Here is an 18,106-nt window from a genome sequence, read left to right as displayed (position 1 = left end):
ATAAGATTTTCTTTGTGAAGTGCCCTGTAACTAAAAAAACCAATATCATCCATAAAGACCCTGATAAAATCTCCCAAGTAGGGAGCAAAGATTCTGTTCATCCACCGCTGGAAGGTGGCATAGGCGTTTATGAGGCCGAACGGCATTCTTTTGTAAGCAAAACAGCCCCAGGGAATTATAAAAGTGGTTTTTAATCTATCTTCGATGGCAATAATGATCTGAAAGTAGCCCGAGAACCCATCCATGACGGAGTACCTTTCTTGCCCTGCCACTTGATTAAGAATTTCATCTAGGAAGGGTAGGGGATAATGGTCTCTTTGAGTTACTGCATTAAGAGGCCTGAAATCTACACAGATTCGAAACCTTCCATTCTTCTTAGGTACAATTACAACTGGAGAGACCCATTCGGATTCCTTGACAGGGAAAATAATATCAGCTTCAAGGAGCTTAGTTACCTCTTCATGGAATGCCTTTTCCTTGATTGTTCCCAGCCTGCAAAGTTTTTGTGCCCGAGGTCGGGCCCCTTCCTTGAGATTGATTTATTCTCTACATCTTTGGTTCCTCGTAGATCTACATACTTTGTAGCAAATAGATATGGGAATCTAGAGAACATAGCAATATAATCATCCTTCTCTTGGTTGGATAGATCCTCACCAAGCATATCTTTAAGATTAATACCAGAGTGGATAGGAGAAGCGAAAAGAGAAGAGGAACTGATAGAGATACCCTCCATGATGTTCTTATTATTAGAGGGAGGCATATCTTCTTCTATAGAGATCCCGAACAGGTCAGGGCATACCTTAAGCAGATCATCATCAAGACTTTCATCTGTAGACGATATGGACTCCTCAGTAGAGCCATAAGAATAACTGTCTGTGGACTCTTGGCCATGCTTGTACTCAAAAGGTTGAGAGGAGGTTTCTCTAGTCTTCATATTGAAGGTAATGGTTTTCCCTTGGGCTTTATTGGGCACTGAGATAAGACCGGACCCCCAATCTTGCATTGCACCAGTGGCGATGAGCCACGGCCGCCCCAGAATTATGGGATAAGCTCTCTCTCTGGCCTCCATAACATAGAAGTCTATAAGACATTCAATATCAAGCACTTTAACTTTTACATTTTCAGCAATGCCTAAACACCTAGCTCGACGATGATTAGCCATACGGATGCGAACAGAGGCCTTTGCAGAGACGGAAATCCCTACGTCTTCCATAGTAGACTTTGTCATCACACATACCTCGGCTCCTCCATCAATATAAGCATCCACCGGAGCCTTCTTTTCAAGAGTAGCTTTAATAAGAGGGACCATATCCACTGGGTGGCCCACTTTGATGGTAGACACAGCAGCATGTGACGTCCTTCCGTTGGGAGGAGACCTAGTGCTTACGCTTTTTGACCATTGTCTCCTTAGTTTGAAATTTAAAGCAAGCATCTGACCAATGGTTATGTTGGCCTTCTGGCTTTTGATATCCTTAATAAGATCATACTCATCCATACCTTGCTCTAATAGATAATCTTGCTGTTGAATTTGTCTTCTCCTCCTCCGTTTGCTGCTCTCAGATCTTCCATTTTGGCTTTACCCTTTCTTCTCTGCAGCTCCTGTTCATCTTTAGACTCCTGGTCTTTGTCTCTTCTAGCTCTCTTGTTGGCTAAGATCTCGTTCTGCTCTTCTAAAGAGATTATACCCACCCTTCTTCCTTCTTCACTTAGGAGCTCAGGTGGGGGATTAGGCATTGGACGTTTCTCTCTTGCCTCTTGGGGTAATGGATCACCTCTTCCTCTTCCCTTGCCATAAAGAGGGTAGATACCCCCTCTCTCTCTTGGTGGCTCAGGACATTCAGGAGCAAAATGACCCTCCTCCCCGCAGTTATAGCATCGTCCTCTCCTTCGTCTGCCCCTACCATTCATTCTCTCAGCAGCCGAGTGCCGATCCATGATCCCAATATGAAGCTCTTGCAATTGAGCCGAGAGGTTTTGGAGGATATTGGCAATCATCGGATCAGGACTTGCCAGTGTCCTCTCAAGCTTTTCTTCTTGACAGGGAACCCCATTTTGCGGTAACATAGAAATGGTGGCTGCTTGTTCGAGCTTCCTCTTGATTTTTTTGCTCTTTGTTCTGGCTACAGTTACTGCTTTATCAAAGGTAACCACATCCTCTTCTTGTCCCTTATTCTTTACATCAGGATGTAAGTAGGACAAGAACTGATGCATCTTATAGAGCTCACTTGTTGCGGCCTCCGCTGTCCGCTCCAGCTGTTGCCATAAAGAGGTGAAGGATTGCAAAAAAATATCGAAATCTTTGCCTATGTCCTGCCGTAGATCTTGCAATTTGGCCATCACTTCCTTGACTGTTACCCTCTTTCGGTACTTGTCCAAAAGGGCTTGCTTGATTCGGTCCCAGCTATGTTTTCTCTCATCCTCTAGAGTCTCGAACCACTCATTGGCCTTTCCTCTCAAGGCAAGAGGTAGAACCAGCAGTCGATCTTGCTCGGTTACAATGTGCATGGCAATGGTCTACCATTCGAAGTCTGAAATAAAATTCTTGACATCTTCCTCCCCGGTGAAGATTAGTCGATTGTTTGTTGCCATTCTGCAAACTTAGCTCACACCAACTTGAGCTTATACAGAAAAAAGTGCAGATACTACACTAATACTCTAAAAACTTGCTCTCGGTGTCTAACACAGGAACAAAAACATACATTCGAATCCCTAGCGGGATCGCCAAAAGCTGAGAGGACCCAATAACTCAACCCAACAAACCCTGTATTATGTAAAAGCTTTTGTACAAAGGCAAGAGTGTTTGCATACCCTATCTACAAAGTGTCTTGCTCATTATTTTTTTTTTTCGACACACCAGAGGGCCCACAGGGGGAGGTGCTTATCCCTTCCAAATATTAGCCATGTTACATGGTCGGGCAAGGGCCGCGTACCATCGGACAAGAGCCACGCGTAGGCATCACCATGGCCACCTAATTGATGCACCACATGCTGGGAACGACGGAGAGAACTCGTAGCAACCAGCTAGGAACCTCCTCCTCGGGTGACCCACCCCAGGAGGAGGATGCACTCGAGTGTCCAAGGGCAAGAGCCCTAGCAACGTGAACACCAGGTGAGCACAAGGTGTCCCTCTAGAGTGTGACCCAACAGGGGATTTGAACCCACAACCCGTAGGTTGAGAGGCCAAAGCCTTACCGTTAGACCAACTGTTTGGGGACAAGTGTCTTGCTCATTACAAAACTCAATGTGGCAAAAGAAGTGAGGGAGGTTTTCTGGGATGCTAAAGTCCCCCCACTCTTCAGCATCAACCTTTAGAAGTAGATTTCATTGGTCGCCCACCATAAAGGAGGCCACAATCTCGCAGTAGGAACAAGATATAGTCAACCTAGAGACCTTCGGGCCAAAAACGAGGGAGAGGATAATGTGCTTTGTCATGTGAATTGAGTAGAAACGTAGAAGTGAGAGGAGATGTTGAAAATCCAACCGCCGATAGAGCTTTGTGACAGATACAATATGGACTATTAGGTGGAGACACCAAAGATTTGACCACCAAAACTTAAATTACATACACTGCAAACTTATCTTAAAGAACTAATGAAGACTCTAACACCCACAATTGAGTACGAGCATGGGTAGGACAACTCTGAATGTTGCCTCCTCCTTGCCACCTATTTTCCTATGGCCTTTACTCACTTTGGAGCTTCCCTTGTCGACTTTGACCTAGGCGATGGCTCAGGCTATCTACCCCTCGACTGGCAACCCAAATTGGTGTCCCTTGCTCTTAGGAGCGAGGTCTGTTTGGGAGTTGAACTCCTTCCCTTTTAGCCCACCCTGTCAAGAGCTTCCCCTAGTATTGGTTTTAGCGCCTTGTAAAGGTATCCTCTGTGGCGTCCTAGTGTCAAAAACACATGCAGACCTTGGCTGAACCTGCACAGAGCTATCCAGCCCTCCCTCTGCAGTGCTAGGATACTCTCCTTGGACTGAACCTCCTGCTGCTGACTTTACTTCTCGTCCTCTTGGACTCGGCAAGCCTTAACTTCCTCCTCCCTTCTGTTCTTGCTCGGCACCTGTCGCCTGCCGCGTGCAGCCCTTCCTTAACTCCTGCAATATGGCGCCCCCTCTAGTACGCACCTCTCGGCCCTCCCTCTGCAGCGTGGTGCGAGCAGTGTTAGGACAGCCCTCTCCCTGCAACACCTTCTACTGTGCTACTGTATGTAGGTTTGCATGGCCTTTGGCCCTCGTGCAGCCTGTGATCCCCCTGGCTCAAAACGAGTCAGCCTTTGCAGAGCTTTTAGAGCCCGCCCTTGGCTTCAAGCTTGCTGCCCTCACAATCACATGTAGTCTTATCTGAGAGGCCCGCAACCTGCAAGCTCTCTCTCTCTCTCTCTCTCTCTCTCTCTCTCTCTCTCTCTCTCTCTCTCTCTCTCTCTCTGTTCTAGCTTGGGCTCCTGTAGCGCGCGCTCTGAGTGCCCTCACTTCTCTTTTATAGGCGTCGTCAAGTGGGCGCTTTGAGAAGCCTCTCAGCATGGCCTCCACGGTCTGCTTCGCACCGCCCTCCTACTCTCTCTCACACACACACACACACACACACACACACACACTGCCTCCTCCTCTTGCCGGCGGCGGCCCACCTGCGCGCCATTCCCCACAGCTGGGCTCATCATTATTTTATTTTATTTATAAAAAAATAAGACTACTCCCTAAATAAGGCCAACAGAGGGTGGGTTCTCACCACTATAAGGAAAATCTTTCGTCGACAGTTATAAACTCAGCAGGAGAAGCCCAGTTGATAGCCATTGAGTCCCAGGAGAAGAGTAAGATACTTGAAAGATACTCGATGATGATCCCTCCACTAGCTGATAGTCGATCCATAGCTGTCGACCCAATAGGGCGTTTCTAAGATGTGGCTCGACAAGCCCGCCGAGATCGACCTTTCTATCTTAATCGTCATAGGTATAATCACGAGTACTATTTTGTAATCCCCAAAGTCGGAGATGGCGCCACCATGAATGGGTGAGGAACTGGGGAGAGCACATAATATTTCATTGCTTAATTCCTATTGAGCATGGATCAGGGAGCCCAAAGAAAACCAAATTTCAAGATCTCAGATATTTAGAAAAAAAACCATAACTATACAACCTATTCCATCCTTCACACGGATTATTCACGGCTTCGGTCTCTGCTACCTGATGCCCATTATATGAGAAGGCTATTTACATGCATTATCACCTTGTATATACAATATCTACAAACATTTCTGAAACTCATCAACGGCATCTTTCCAAGGATATTTCTTGGCGGTCGGGACACCCCAGACCATTTCGACACTCATGGAGTATTGTCCTTCAGTGGGCATCGCTGCAGACATCTTCATCATTTGCCTCACATCTTCGGCTTTATGCGGTTTGTTCAACATTGGTGTTGAGAGGGGGTGTTAAACTTACACCACTCTGCTGCTTCACAGGTCTAGGGCATACATGTACGGCTAGTATGTCTCTGGGCGTGGCCACCCATAGTCTAGGTTGTACCCGGTCCAGCTGCCCGAGTTTGGGGCCGGCCGCCCACTTTTGTCCGGGCGCCCACATACATTTCCATATATCATTTTTCTGTTGGGTCGTGGGGATTTTTATCAGGCCTTGCCCTACCTCCCCGTGGGCACCTATTTATAGGGCAAGGGGGGTACCCACTTCCACATCTCTCATCTCACAGAGATCATTGTGTATTGGGTCTTCTGCTCATGGTAGTCAAGGGGGGCTGATCGCCCCTTCACCATCTCTGGCGTTTGTGTCTACTGTCTCTCTCTTGTCCTCTCTCACTCTTCCGCACACGCGCACTCTCACACTTAAAAGGTACACATGACACATGCATATGTTATGGAAAGGGTACATTGGATTCTGTGATTCGGACATGGCAGGTGATCTTGACACTCGGAAATCTACCAGTGGTTATGTCTTTACATTGGCTGGTGGAGCTATTTCTTGGTGTTCAAGATTGCAAAAGATTGTTGCATTGAGCACTACAGAAGCTGAATATATTTCAATCACAGAGGCTTCAAAAGAAGCCATTTGGCTTGGCCGTCTTGTGAGGACTTTTGGTCTTCGAGCTCATGCTCCAGTGCTTGGTTGTGATAGTCAGAGTGCTATATGCCTGGCTAAAAATGCCATGTTCCATGCTCGTACCAAACACATTGATGTGCGGTACCATTTTATATGCCAGGTGTTGGAAGATGGCCTTGTCACACTAACAAAGGTCAAAACACAGGATAACCCCGCAGATGTTCTCACTAAGTGTCTTGCTAAGACAGAACATCAACATTGCTTGCACTTAGTGGGAGTTACTTAAAGGTACCACATCGGCCCTTTAAATGGGAGGTTGTTGGGTCTAAAGGCCCTCTAGCCACTCTTGTGCATTATGTTATTCTTTGGGTGTGAACCACCCCTAGGGTCACTTATGTGACCCTTATAGTGTGTACCCTCATAATAATAAAAACATAACATTAGTAAGTGTGCCGAATTGCACACGCTAAGACCTGCATACGATTTCACTCTCTCTGTCTCTCTCACGCTTGTTGTCTGCAGCAAAACACCAGCGCTACCTTCTCCTGCTGCAAGCGTTCCCTTCACTTTGTTCTAGCTTTGACTATTCCAAGAGTTACCGATAGATCAGCATGTTGAATTTGGTGCGGTGCGGATTGCACAAGAGGGGGGTTACTCTGCTCCTTTGTCACATATTACCTAGATGGATTAAAGTCATTGATTTCTTTTGAGATTTCAGGGGTACTAATAAGCTCACGATATTCTGCTATATGACTTTATGAAAAGAAGTACTATGAAATGGGAATTCCTTGAATGAATTTGATATATGTGCTCCCTCATGTGTGTTGTGTTTGAGTGCATGTTTGAAAGATGAAATGACTGCAACATTTTTGTCTTGTTCACTTGAGGGGTTAACGTGAATATGATAGAAACAAGATTTAGTCAATCCCGACAGTCGCTAGAGATCGGTGAGATCTGGATGTGATTGGTAAATACGTTACGATGATCATGATTCTCATCTAAGATCTCGACGGGGATAGTGATGTGAATGTCATGTGAATGTTCAGCGACTGTCGTCTTCGTGCAAGTATCGGATAGAATCGGTGTCTACTAAATTGGTTTTTGGTTTATGTTGGTTTTGCAGACGTAATCGAGGGTGATTACACTTGTTTGAAGAGGGGGTTATGTCACAAAGTGATGACGTGGCATGACCTAAAGGATAGACTCTGGAAAAAGAGGGGTCAGGGCCCTACTAAAAGATGCAGAAGAAGTGTTACCAACTTGCAGAGCCTAGATCTTTGGCTTGAGGTGTCCAAGTCTATTACGAGGGTACCATCCGGTGGTGGTCGATGTGGTCTATCGGTGATCGTTGCAGCATCCAAACCTCTACATTGGCTTGATATTGCGTTTGGGTGTGCGATCCTTGGGGGTGGTCCATTCTTTGTAGTCCAACATTGGTGGTGGTGGATTTCAGAGGGGGTTGATTGCTTTGGAGATACCTCTACCAACACACGAGGAGCATGGCGTTGTTATCTATACAGGCTTTGCCTACTTTTCCGGTTACTACGGAGTTTGGATGAGACCAACTACATCATTCAGATTGCAAGGTCAAAACCATCTTCTCCTTCCCCAAGCTATGGCTTTCGCTCAATGATTTCCAGAATCAGGCCACTAAGTTGACAGAAGTCCCTCGGGAGGAGATCGACGAGTGGGAGGATAACGACTTTCCAGTCTTCACTTTTCTTATGCTCAACCTATCCGATTGTAAGGATTCTAGGTACTAATCCTTAATTAAGTACGTAAACTCATGATTAAGACTTGAGAAACTTGAACTGTACTCAGAAACAAGACTTAGAAGACTTCGTGTTGATTGATTGAATGTGTGATACAAGGGCTCCTTATATAGGAGACCAAGAGACACAAATTAAAAGACACGTCTCCTGGTGAAGAGACATGACTTTAGATGTAAAGACACATCCTTTCGACGAAGAGATGCAACCATTGGGCGAAGAGTCGCACCCGTAGAGTGAAGGGGTGCGACCAGTCGTCGAAGGAGTGTGGCTTTTGGCGAAGAGACGCGTCTCTTGGGCGAAGGGGTGTGGCCATCTAAGCGTAGGGGTCCTCCTTGGCATGGCACTTTGCGTATCTGTAACTAGGAGTGTATGCAATACTGCAACATAGTCACAATCGTGACATTCCCTCCCATTTAAAATGAGAGCCCGTGTCAAAGAAACGACTTCTGATGTTGATAGAACTCTAGAAAAGCATTGAATCTTCGAAAATCTTCAATCTTTTGAGTTATCGAAAACCTTTGTCTTGAACCTTTGCTTCTTGCGAAACCTTTTTTCTTTGACTGCTAAATACCATGTCATTGCATAATTCAAAGACTTTTTAGAAGAATCTGGCTTAATCGGGTTAACTGCAACAAGAGATTGATCTTCAAAATTCTACATGTGATGTAAGATTTCTGGTTCAAAATCTTACAGTAACTGTGAAATATTTGGGGAAGAGGAAATCTTCTCAAGGTACTCTTCAGATGGGGTAACTTCAACTTTAGTATTCACTCGAGAGGATTTTGGCTCGAGACTGTAATCATCTTCCAATAATGAATCCCAAAATTCTTCAGAATCATCTTCAGAAACTATCCCTTCATGACTTGCAATTGGCATATCATCATCCAGCAAACAATCAAAGAAAGCATAGTCGTCTTCAGACTCGGAATCTGTAACCATATCCTTTTCCTTGTCTGGTAATGAAGTATCACTTGGAAAAACTTCTTGCTTGAAATCATCTTTGTCTTCAACAATCGATTCAAGAGAAGTTAACGAATTAAAAGATTCATCAATAATAATATCTGCATCTGCATCGGAAATCATATTCTCTTCATAATCTACTGTATCATGTCGTTTGACTAGTACACGTGAGGCTTGTATCACTCGTTCCGCATGATAAAGCCTGTGTTAAATCAGTTCTCGTCCATCTCTGAACAAGTTGATAGTATGTCCTCGAAAGCTAATTGCTGGATCATATTGGAATAGCCAATGTTGACCAAGAATCATGTCGTAATAAGATAAAGGCATGATTTTGAAATCCAGTTGATCTGCATAAGTTTGAATCTCAAACTGCAACTGTCGAACTGTCCGATCACAAGTCAAAATTGATCCATCTGTTAATTCCACGTCATATAAGTGAAATGTCTTCTGAGTTGGTAAGCCAAGCTGTTGAACTATTTGAGTGCTGTCGAAATTATTAGAACATTCGCTGTCCACCAAAACATTGATGGAACGACCATTGAGAGTTCCAAGAAGGCTCAGAACTTGCTTTGAAAGAGGCTCCAAAACTCAAGAATTGCACTGAGCATGCTTTATAAGAATAGTCGTATCCTTTGAGACACGAATCGTATTGACCACAGGTTTTCCTTTATCCTTAGCAGAGTCTAGTTGTTTAGCATTCGATGATATTTCCGCGTTGGAATTTCTTTTCAGATTAGACGGATTTGGTCTCTTTGGACATTGATACCATCTATGGGCAAATTGTACATAATCCTTCCTTCTTTGAAGTCGAAGATGCGTTTGACGAAGAGCCTTGCTGACTATTGGAATGCCGATCTTGAGAAAAATCACGTCCTTTACCACGATCAAGTGGAGCATGTGAAGAAGATCTGCTTTGAGATTGTTGATCTTGAGAGTACAACCTTGAAGTTGAATAAGGTTGCGTTGCTTGTTGTCTGAACTGAGACTGATGTTGCTGACTTTGGCTATAGCTGTCTCTGCGATTGCGCTGTGAAAAGCGAGTGCTATTTGAAGATCTGTCACCAGGGAGAAAATTCCGTGTAGGGCGCCGATTATCGCCAAGACGCTTCACATAGGCAATTGCAGCATCCAAGGTGGTAGGGTTGTATTTGTGCACATTGTCCTCCGGGTTGGGTTCGAGTCCGTCGATAAAGTTGTGAAGTTTATCAAAGGGACTAAGGGCCTCTATCTCTAGAGTTAGTCTTTGGAACTCTGTGATGTAGGGCGGCCAAGGAACCTGTCTGGCTTAGGCGGCAAAGAGAGGACCTGGCATGAAAATCTGCATTGGCAGGCTTGAACGCCTTGCGAATAGCCCAAGCCGTGTTGGACAAGTAGACCTTGATTTGAATAGCCATTGGTCCAACACGCGCTTGTCGCGGCGACCATTGTATGGTTCCGGCAGTTTAACATCAAGCTTCTTCTGTGCAGCATTAAAAATTTTTGTATAGTAATTGAAGTTCGCGGTTGTCTACCTCCTTAGGTGGATGTGGTTCGTTTGGTACGTCCATTGAAGCTTCGGAAGAAGGTGGTGGAGAAGCAACATTAGTTGTTCGAGAAGTCGTTCGACAACTCCGAGAAGTATTTTGCGTCTGCATCTCATCCAAGCGATGGTGTAGTGATGCGAGGCTTGTGGAAAGTGTGGCCATTTGCTCCTTGATAAGAGTAAGGGCATCGTCAGATTGACCACCTCCGTCGTGAGAATTCGGCATGGTTATGTCTTAAAGGGAATAACGAACATGTGCAAGTTTTGGGACGGGTACCCCGGGAGTGGAGACTATGTTCGAAAACAGGTTCAGGCTCCGGAGTCGGGGAATCTAAAATTATGATGACTTCAAATTCGGGAGTATCCGGAACATTTATCGCTTCAGATGTGGTAGGATTGTTTTTTTCGGGAGAACAATGTTGGATATCTCCTCTATATATGAAACGTAAGGGATTTGCACCTCGAAGAATTTGTCGGCCATGAAGGAGGAATGTCCTGCGCGCAGAGTGTGCACACCAAACCGGCGCTAGAGGGAGAGGTTGGACGGTTGCGCCTAAACTGAGAATGTTGGTTGGTCATCATTTTGTTTTAGACTTTATGTAAGTTGAATGTGGTCATTTAATTTAAAAGTGTGCTCACATGGTTTTAATTTTTTTTTGGGGCTGATCGGTCATTTTTATAATAAAAACTCTTTGGCTTGGTCTATAAAGGCTGTGCGCTGTTGGGTTGGTAATAAAACAGGCAGCGTTGAATATTTGACGAAGGGGCAGCCAGCCAGCGAGCAAAGAGTTACTCTCATCCAGCTTTTAAACCCAGCGTTTCAGAAATTCAGCCTAGCGATTTTAGTAATTTTAGCAACCATTGAAGACGTTTTCAATAGGGAGCCCTAGGAAAGGGTGCCTTTCTTGGTGCCCTCTCACGAAGAGGTGCCCTTTGGATATGCAATAGCCAACAAAGGGAATCCAGCCCCTTGCCGAGTGAAGGGGAAAACAAGCGAAGAGACACACCGGTATACAAAAGGGTGCCAGCAGGGTGAAGAGGTGCGAGCGCAATCCCGCAGGGACACCACCCGATGAAGAGGCTGGGTACGTGGCACTCCCGCACACCCACATCTGCATCTCTGTCCTTTCTTCTATATGTATGTAATTGGAACATAATAAATTTAAGCTACCTCATGCTCATAGTTCTGTGCATACCACCTTTCTTCTGCTTCCATGCAACTCCGGGAAGGGGGGGAGAGGATAGCGGCGAGGGTGAGACGCTCACAACCTTCGGGTCCTGGGGGCAAAAATTACTCTGATACCACTGTAAGGATTCTAGGTACTAATCCTTGATTAAGTACTTAAACTCATGATTAAGACTTAAGAAACTTGAACTGTACTCAGAAACAAGACTTAGAAGACTCTGTGTTGATTGATTGAATGTGTGATACAAGGGCTCCTTATATAGGAGACGAAGAGACACAAATGAAAAGACATGTCTCCTGGTGAAGAGACATGACTTTAGACGTAAAGACACATCCTTTCGGCGAAGAGCTGCAACCATTGGGGGAAGAGTCGCACCCGTAGAGCGAAGGGGTGCGACCAATCGTCGAAGGTGCGACCAATCGTCGAAGGTGCGACCAATCGTCGAAGGAGTGTGGCTTTTGGCGAAGAGACACGTCTTTTGGGCGAAGGGGTGTGACCATCCAATTGTAGGGGTCCTCCTTGGCATGGCACTTTGCGTATCTGCAACTAGGAGTGTATGTAATACTGCAACATAGTCACAATCGTGACATCGATGGTGTCTTGAAGGAGGTTCACAAAGAGGAGCATGCACATGGCATCTGGTGGAGGATACTTGATGCGTACGAGGAGAAGTCTTTTGCCCGGATAGTTCATCTAGAACGGGAACTTTAAAATGTTCAGTACAGTCAGTTCAACTTTCTTAGGGGTTGACTCACAAGATTCGGGGTTTTTGGTCCAGGAAAAGGAATAAAAGGGGGGGGGGGCGGGGGGGGGGGGGGACGGGGGAGTTTGTCTTGGTTCTCTTTGCCTCGGTTCACTGATTTTTTTTCAATCGCCAGTCATACTGAGTAGAATGTTTGACATCAAAGTGGAGCCTCAAGAACACTAGAGAATGCATTGTTGACCTCTAGGGCCTGGCCTGGCAGCCGGCCATCGTATAGCTATTGAGGGGCTAGGTATGAAGAGTTTTGCTAACAGCTTTTCTTAATCAACAGAGAACTCTCCCTAAATACAATATCTGTCATATCTTTCTATTGTAGTCTATTGTCCTATGAAGCATGTCAGTCCTATTATTCTGGCATACTAATACAATGTGGTTTTCTGCTGTTATATAAGATTTTCCGCATCAAGAAGTTCGTAGAGACACCAACCACTCTTCAAGTTGCAATTACTGGTTGTCGACAAGCAAATTTTGATTGGGCTAGTTTTAAAATAGCTGTATGGAAGTTTACAACCATGTAGAGCTTAGACCTTGTGCAATTTTGTACTTGGATTTTGTGTTCAATGAGGAGCTTTCAGTGATCATGGTAGTGGATTCATACCAAAGTAGATGAGAAAATCTGTGTCCAGGCTTTTCAGCATGTTTTTGGCATTTAATTTCAGGTCAGAGACAGATTTGGCAAATGTCGTAGAGCAGCGTGTCTGGCATTCAGCATTAGAAGGGGATTTCGAGAACCTTCCTGGAAAAGGTAAGCCCTTGAAAGAAGAAGGGAATCCTCATGCCGACCCTGCAGAAGATCTGATGTACAGAATCCTTTCAAAGAATGGGTTTGCTCCAGAGTGGGTCGAATTAAATAAAGAGATAAGGTCTCACATGGAGAGGTGGAGAAGAAATCTTAAGCTCTGTTGGAGGAGAAAGGTAAATGAACTGTCTGGGAATGAGTCACATAGAGATGCTCTTTGGAGTGCAGATCTCAAGATTTTGGAAGCAGAGCTGAAAGATATCAATAAGAAGGTTGGCTCTAAATTTTCAAGCACATGAATGGCTTGCTGAAGACTAGAAGTCACAAAGTCTAATGCTCCATGTTTCATGCAGGTTTTGCACTATAATCTTATAGTTCCATTTGGAAGGCAAGTTTACAGCTATAGTATGGAGGAGGAGCTGCAGCAGGTGCAAAATTTCCGATAATTGTAGCAAATTGCCTTGATCATCTGTAGAGCTAGATGACAAGGGTCTAAAATGTATATATATATATATACCTCAGATAGGAATATTTGCTGATTTGTTGAGCAGAGCGAGTATCTTTGTGTGCAATGGTCATGGCAAAGCTTTCTGGTTTTTCAGTGGTTGGTGCCTAGTACCTTGTACATCTTGAGGTCCTGAAGGTTCACTACGCGACTGCCTTGAACTCGACCATTCTACTTCTCCTAAATGGTAAATCTGTAAGCCGAATTGCAAGCTAGTTCATAATAGCATCCTTGGGCTTCCAAAGGAGACGTGGTTTGGTCCCATTCTTTCACACGAACATGCGATGATTTGCAGGTGAAGAATTATGGCTTTTTGCTATGAGTAGCATATAGAGTAGAGGATAATTGCTTATGCCATTTAGTAAGCTCAGATGGGACATGTTTTTTTCAGAGAATCGGAGAAAGAACTTCAAATGAAGCTCTACATTTGTCACTCTCAATGGGTGCATGGCTGTTTAGCTAATGAGCTTCAATGCTTGCAACTATCCCTAAACCCAAAACCCCAAACCCTAAAACTCTGAACCCTAATTTATCCAGATATAATGCCTACTAAGTTCTATGGCTCCGCCTCTTAGCTGCTCTCTTTGCTCGATTTAATGACAATGTTGTGCTGAAAGTGTGCACACGTGATGATGCAATTTTGGGGTCTCCGTGCTGTATAAGCGTACGGTGTGCAAAAAAGAGTGGCTTGATTTATGATGCTATTTAATTATTTCAAGAATTATTACATGATGAAATTGTTCAGAAGTAATGGCAGTGATAACACTTCTCTCATGTACCACCGTGTCTCATAACTTATAAGCTATATTATGGACTTATTTTTCACACCAAGGTATCTAATTATTGGGGGCACGTGTCATCAACTTTGCTTCAGAGGGTGCATTTATGTTGTGATGTTTCATCCTTCCTTGCCCACATGTGGTACTAGAGCCTTTAGGTAGGATCGTGAATATTTTATAGAAAAAAGAGGAGAGAGACGAGATTAAAGAAAAGAAAAATAAAAGATACCTTAAAAATTTCAAGGGTGCTTTGTTGTACACGGGTTCAAACTCCCTTGACATACACCTTCCCTTTTCGTCGAAAGGCAGTGCCAACAAAATAGTAGAGGCACGTAGAACGTGCTCTTGTAAAGCTTTCTCGGTATGTGTCATTTACTATGTGTGCATTGATTAGTGTGGGCTTTTGTGTGCACACCCAAAATTTTAGAGCATAAGGAGTGAAGTTTTAACATAGTTGGGAATAATCCTCATTGGTTAACGTTGAAAAAGCTGTTGCTATTTATAAACCGAAGGTAATAAGTAGAGCTATCGACAATGTAACCACATGAGAGAGAGAGAGAGAGAGAGAGAGAGAGAGAGAGAGAGAAGAGTTTTGAGGCTTCTACAAGCTTTGGAGGGTGAGAGAGGAGAAGGGGGGGGGGGGGGGGGTGTTTGTGTGTGTTGAGGCTTGCTATAGGCGGTACACGTTACACAAGCAGTGCACGAGCCGCTAAAGGCTTTCCAGAACTAGATCACCACAATACTCGGGAAACGATAGGTTCACTTTGTCCAAAGCCTGTTCAAAATGAAAAATGGCTAGTTCAAATTTGGGCAAGAAGGTTCTCAAGCAGTTTCAAATTACGAAATTTTTAGTTATAATGAGATTTTTAGTGTGATTATCCCTCTCAAATTTAGAGTAGCTTGCTCATATGCATGTGAAAAAGTTCCAAAGCTGGGTCCACAACAAATGTTTCCCGAGCCTTGGATCACCATGCAGCACATGCCCGCCACCTTGGAGTGGCCACCTCTTGCCCGTCCAAGTGTGACAAAGGCCTGAAGGCCCCTTGATCTATACGTCGCCATCTACCCCGTACAAGGCTTGCGCATTCTACGCTGCTGATTCCAGCCAGGTGGCGAGCCTCACCGAAGCTCGGAACCGACAAGGGAAGGTGATAAAAGCATCTTGGAAAAATCACCAAAATTCCCTCTTTATTTTTGGAAATTCCCAAAATACCCCCAATATTTTATCATAAATTCCCAAAACGCTCTTCAGATTTTCCAAAATTCTCAAAATACCCCTAGTTGTGAGATTAAATTTCTTGAAAGATAAAAAATTTGTAGCTTTTTACAAGAAGACTATTGTCTATCAATACAAGATGCAAAAATGATTCATTAATTTTGGACATAATTGCCTTTTTTGTGAGGTAATTTGTGACAAATTACATGCTAAGCACTAAAAAACGGATAATTGTCATAAAGGAATAAAGATTAGAAAATCTTGAACAATCTAACCATAATAGATACAAGTGTATTTTCAAAATTTTATATATATATATATATATAGAGAGAGAGAGAGAGAGAGAGAGAGAGAGAGAGAGAGAGAGAGAGAGAAGCAGAAAGAGATTTTAACATCGTAGGAACAATCCAAAAGACCTCAAAGATTTATCTAGAAAATCTCAAACCCAAGATTTGATATTCAAGAGGGAATTGGGATACCAATCTCCCGCATTTGGTGATAGAAAGGTTATTTTAGTGTGTGTGTGTGTGTGTGTGTGTGTGTGTGTGTGTGTGTGTGTGTGAGAGAGAGAGAGAGAGAGAGAGAGAGAGAGAGAGAGAGAGAGAGAGAGAGAGAGTAGGTCCCCCACTATGACATGTGAAAAAAAAGGTCCAGCAATTTGCAATCACTTGTACTTTCCAAGCCCATTATGCCTCCGCACATAGCCTCTTCCTTGTGTCTACCATAGACCCTAGAAGAACAATGAGCTAAAGTTTTCTGTTGGGCAAGGGACAAACTTTATTATCAGAGGAGATGCAACTACTGTTTGGTCTATATTAACACTTGATCAAGAATAGTGGATATTGTAGACAATTATACGATAGATACGATGAGGTTTTGTCAAAGGTGGTTTGACAAAATTTTGTATTCATAAGATTCAAATGGGGATTTGTATGTCAGTTTATGAAAATGGGAAGTCAAAAGACTTTTCATTTCCGTATAAAGAGGTGGTAGAATGTGCATCGATACACATATTACCAAAATGTGCCCCCAAAATACCCCTCTAATTTTGAAAATACTCAAAATACCCATGTATTTTCTTTAGCTGGATTGCTTCCATTTGCACAGAGTTCATTCTTTAAAACAGTAAGATACATCCATAAATCTACTTTCAAAAAAATTATAACCATTGCACTAAGAAATATGGCATTTGCATGTGAAAATCATGAGTCCTTTGATCACTTGTGTTCAAAAGGCCCTTGCTTAGTGTCATGCTAATACAATAAAATGTAATGTATTGAGAGATGTTTTCCAATAATATGAAGATATTTTGAGAAAATTTAGGGCATGTTAGGGATTTTGGTAAAATTCAAGGGCATATCGTGAAGATTTGTCCAAATTTGAGTCATTTTGGAATTATTCAAATTTATAGGGGTAACTTGGAGATTTCCATAAATTTGGGGGGTATTTTGGTACTTTTGGCTTTTTGTCTTTGAAGTAGTTTGATGATTATGCGATCAAGATATCACAGATGGCTAGAAGACATCTCGTAGACATATAGGTTCCCCCCTCCCCCATTGCATTCATTGGTCTAGCACTTAGCCAATTAGAGACAAGTGTACTCTAGTGTGTTTACTTAATCATCTTGTACATTCTATCTCTAAGAGCTTCAACACATAGAGCTCATTTTTTACGTACCCATCCATTGTGTACTCTAATATCCTTCTTGTTTTGTGTGGGATAGTATGTGAATTGCAAATCTTGAAAGCCACAATGGCCTAACTGCTTGTGCCATGTTGGATTCACATGAGGAGCATCATTCTCAACAAGACTATAAGCATCAATGCCATACTTATCCAAAAAATACAACCCATGGTTTGTAAAACATGTCAATAAAAGAGTAGAATCACTTACATAGCACATACATCTAGCATCTAGAAAAGATACATCATATCCATGAAGTGAAAACATAGAGACTGATACTAATGGGTTTTGTAAATCATGGAGTACATCACCAATTGCAATTGGCAAACCATCAACATAAGAAATCAAGATCTCTCCAATCCCTTTAACAACTTACACTATAAGAGCTTCTTCTAGCTTCCAACGCTTGGTGTGCGAAACTTTTTAGCGTTTTGAACGATAGCGATATCTGTGTCCATATATGCCTTACTATCATAGTCGCAAATAGCGATTGTGAAAACAGTGCAAATACTAACATAGATAATGACGCAAATACCGATGCTCTAGTGGAGAAAATTGTTTTTGAAACCTGTTGCAAACTAATTTTGAGCTATTGGTGGCAAGACACCATCTCCATCTCCGCCAAACCTTGGTGCAAGTAACCCTAGAAAACCAACCCCCCCACTCTCTCTCTCTCTCTCTCTCTCTCTCTCTCTATTGTGTACACACACACACACACACACACACACACACACACACACACACACACACACACACACACACACACATACACATTGTGTTGATATACATACACACAAATACACAAGCACACATATACAGACAAATCAACAAGAAAGTAGAGAAAAATTAAATTTTCTTAGTTTTAATTGAGATTTATGAAATCAATACTAAATTTGGGTTTTTTTACAAAAGTTTCTATAGATGGTG

At 43.3% G+C, this 18,106-nt stretch overlaps 1 protein-coding gene across 2 annotated transcripts in view; it reads left to right on the top strand.

The window, feature by feature from the left end:
* The window catches only part of LOC147459208 (uncharacterized), a 94,562-nt gene extending 80,495 nt beyond the window's left edge, over positions 1-14,067 (top strand). Inside the window, exons 2-4 of one of the 2 annotated variants that reach the window (XM_086510514.1) lie at positions 12,917-13,268; positions 13,350-13,424; positions 13,599-14,067. In XM_086510514.1, coding sequence (XP_086366640.1) covers positions 12,917-13,268; positions 13,350-13,424; positions 13,599-13,637 — 466 coding nt within the window. In that variant the 3' untranslated portion in view covers positions 13,638-14,067. Of the gene's footprint in view, positions 1-12,916; positions 13,269-13,349 lie in introns of both variants that reach the window. The other variant, XM_086510515.1, reaches the window with a different exon arrangement.
* Positions 14,068-18,106: the final 4,039 nt, after the last annotated feature.

Source organism: Adiantum capillus-veneris, chromosome 4, assembly GCF_014529385.1.
Source record: "Adiantum capillus-veneris isolate H3 chromosome 4, ASM1452938v2, whole genome shotgun sequence".
In the NCBI taxonomy this organism is placed as follows: domain Eukaryota; kingdom Viridiplantae; phylum Streptophyta; class Polypodiopsida; order Polypodiales; family Pteridaceae; genus Adiantum; species Adiantum capillus-veneris.
The sequence above is the reverse complement of the archived record's forward strand: the minus strand, read 5'-3'. Positions and strand labels throughout refer to the sequence as shown.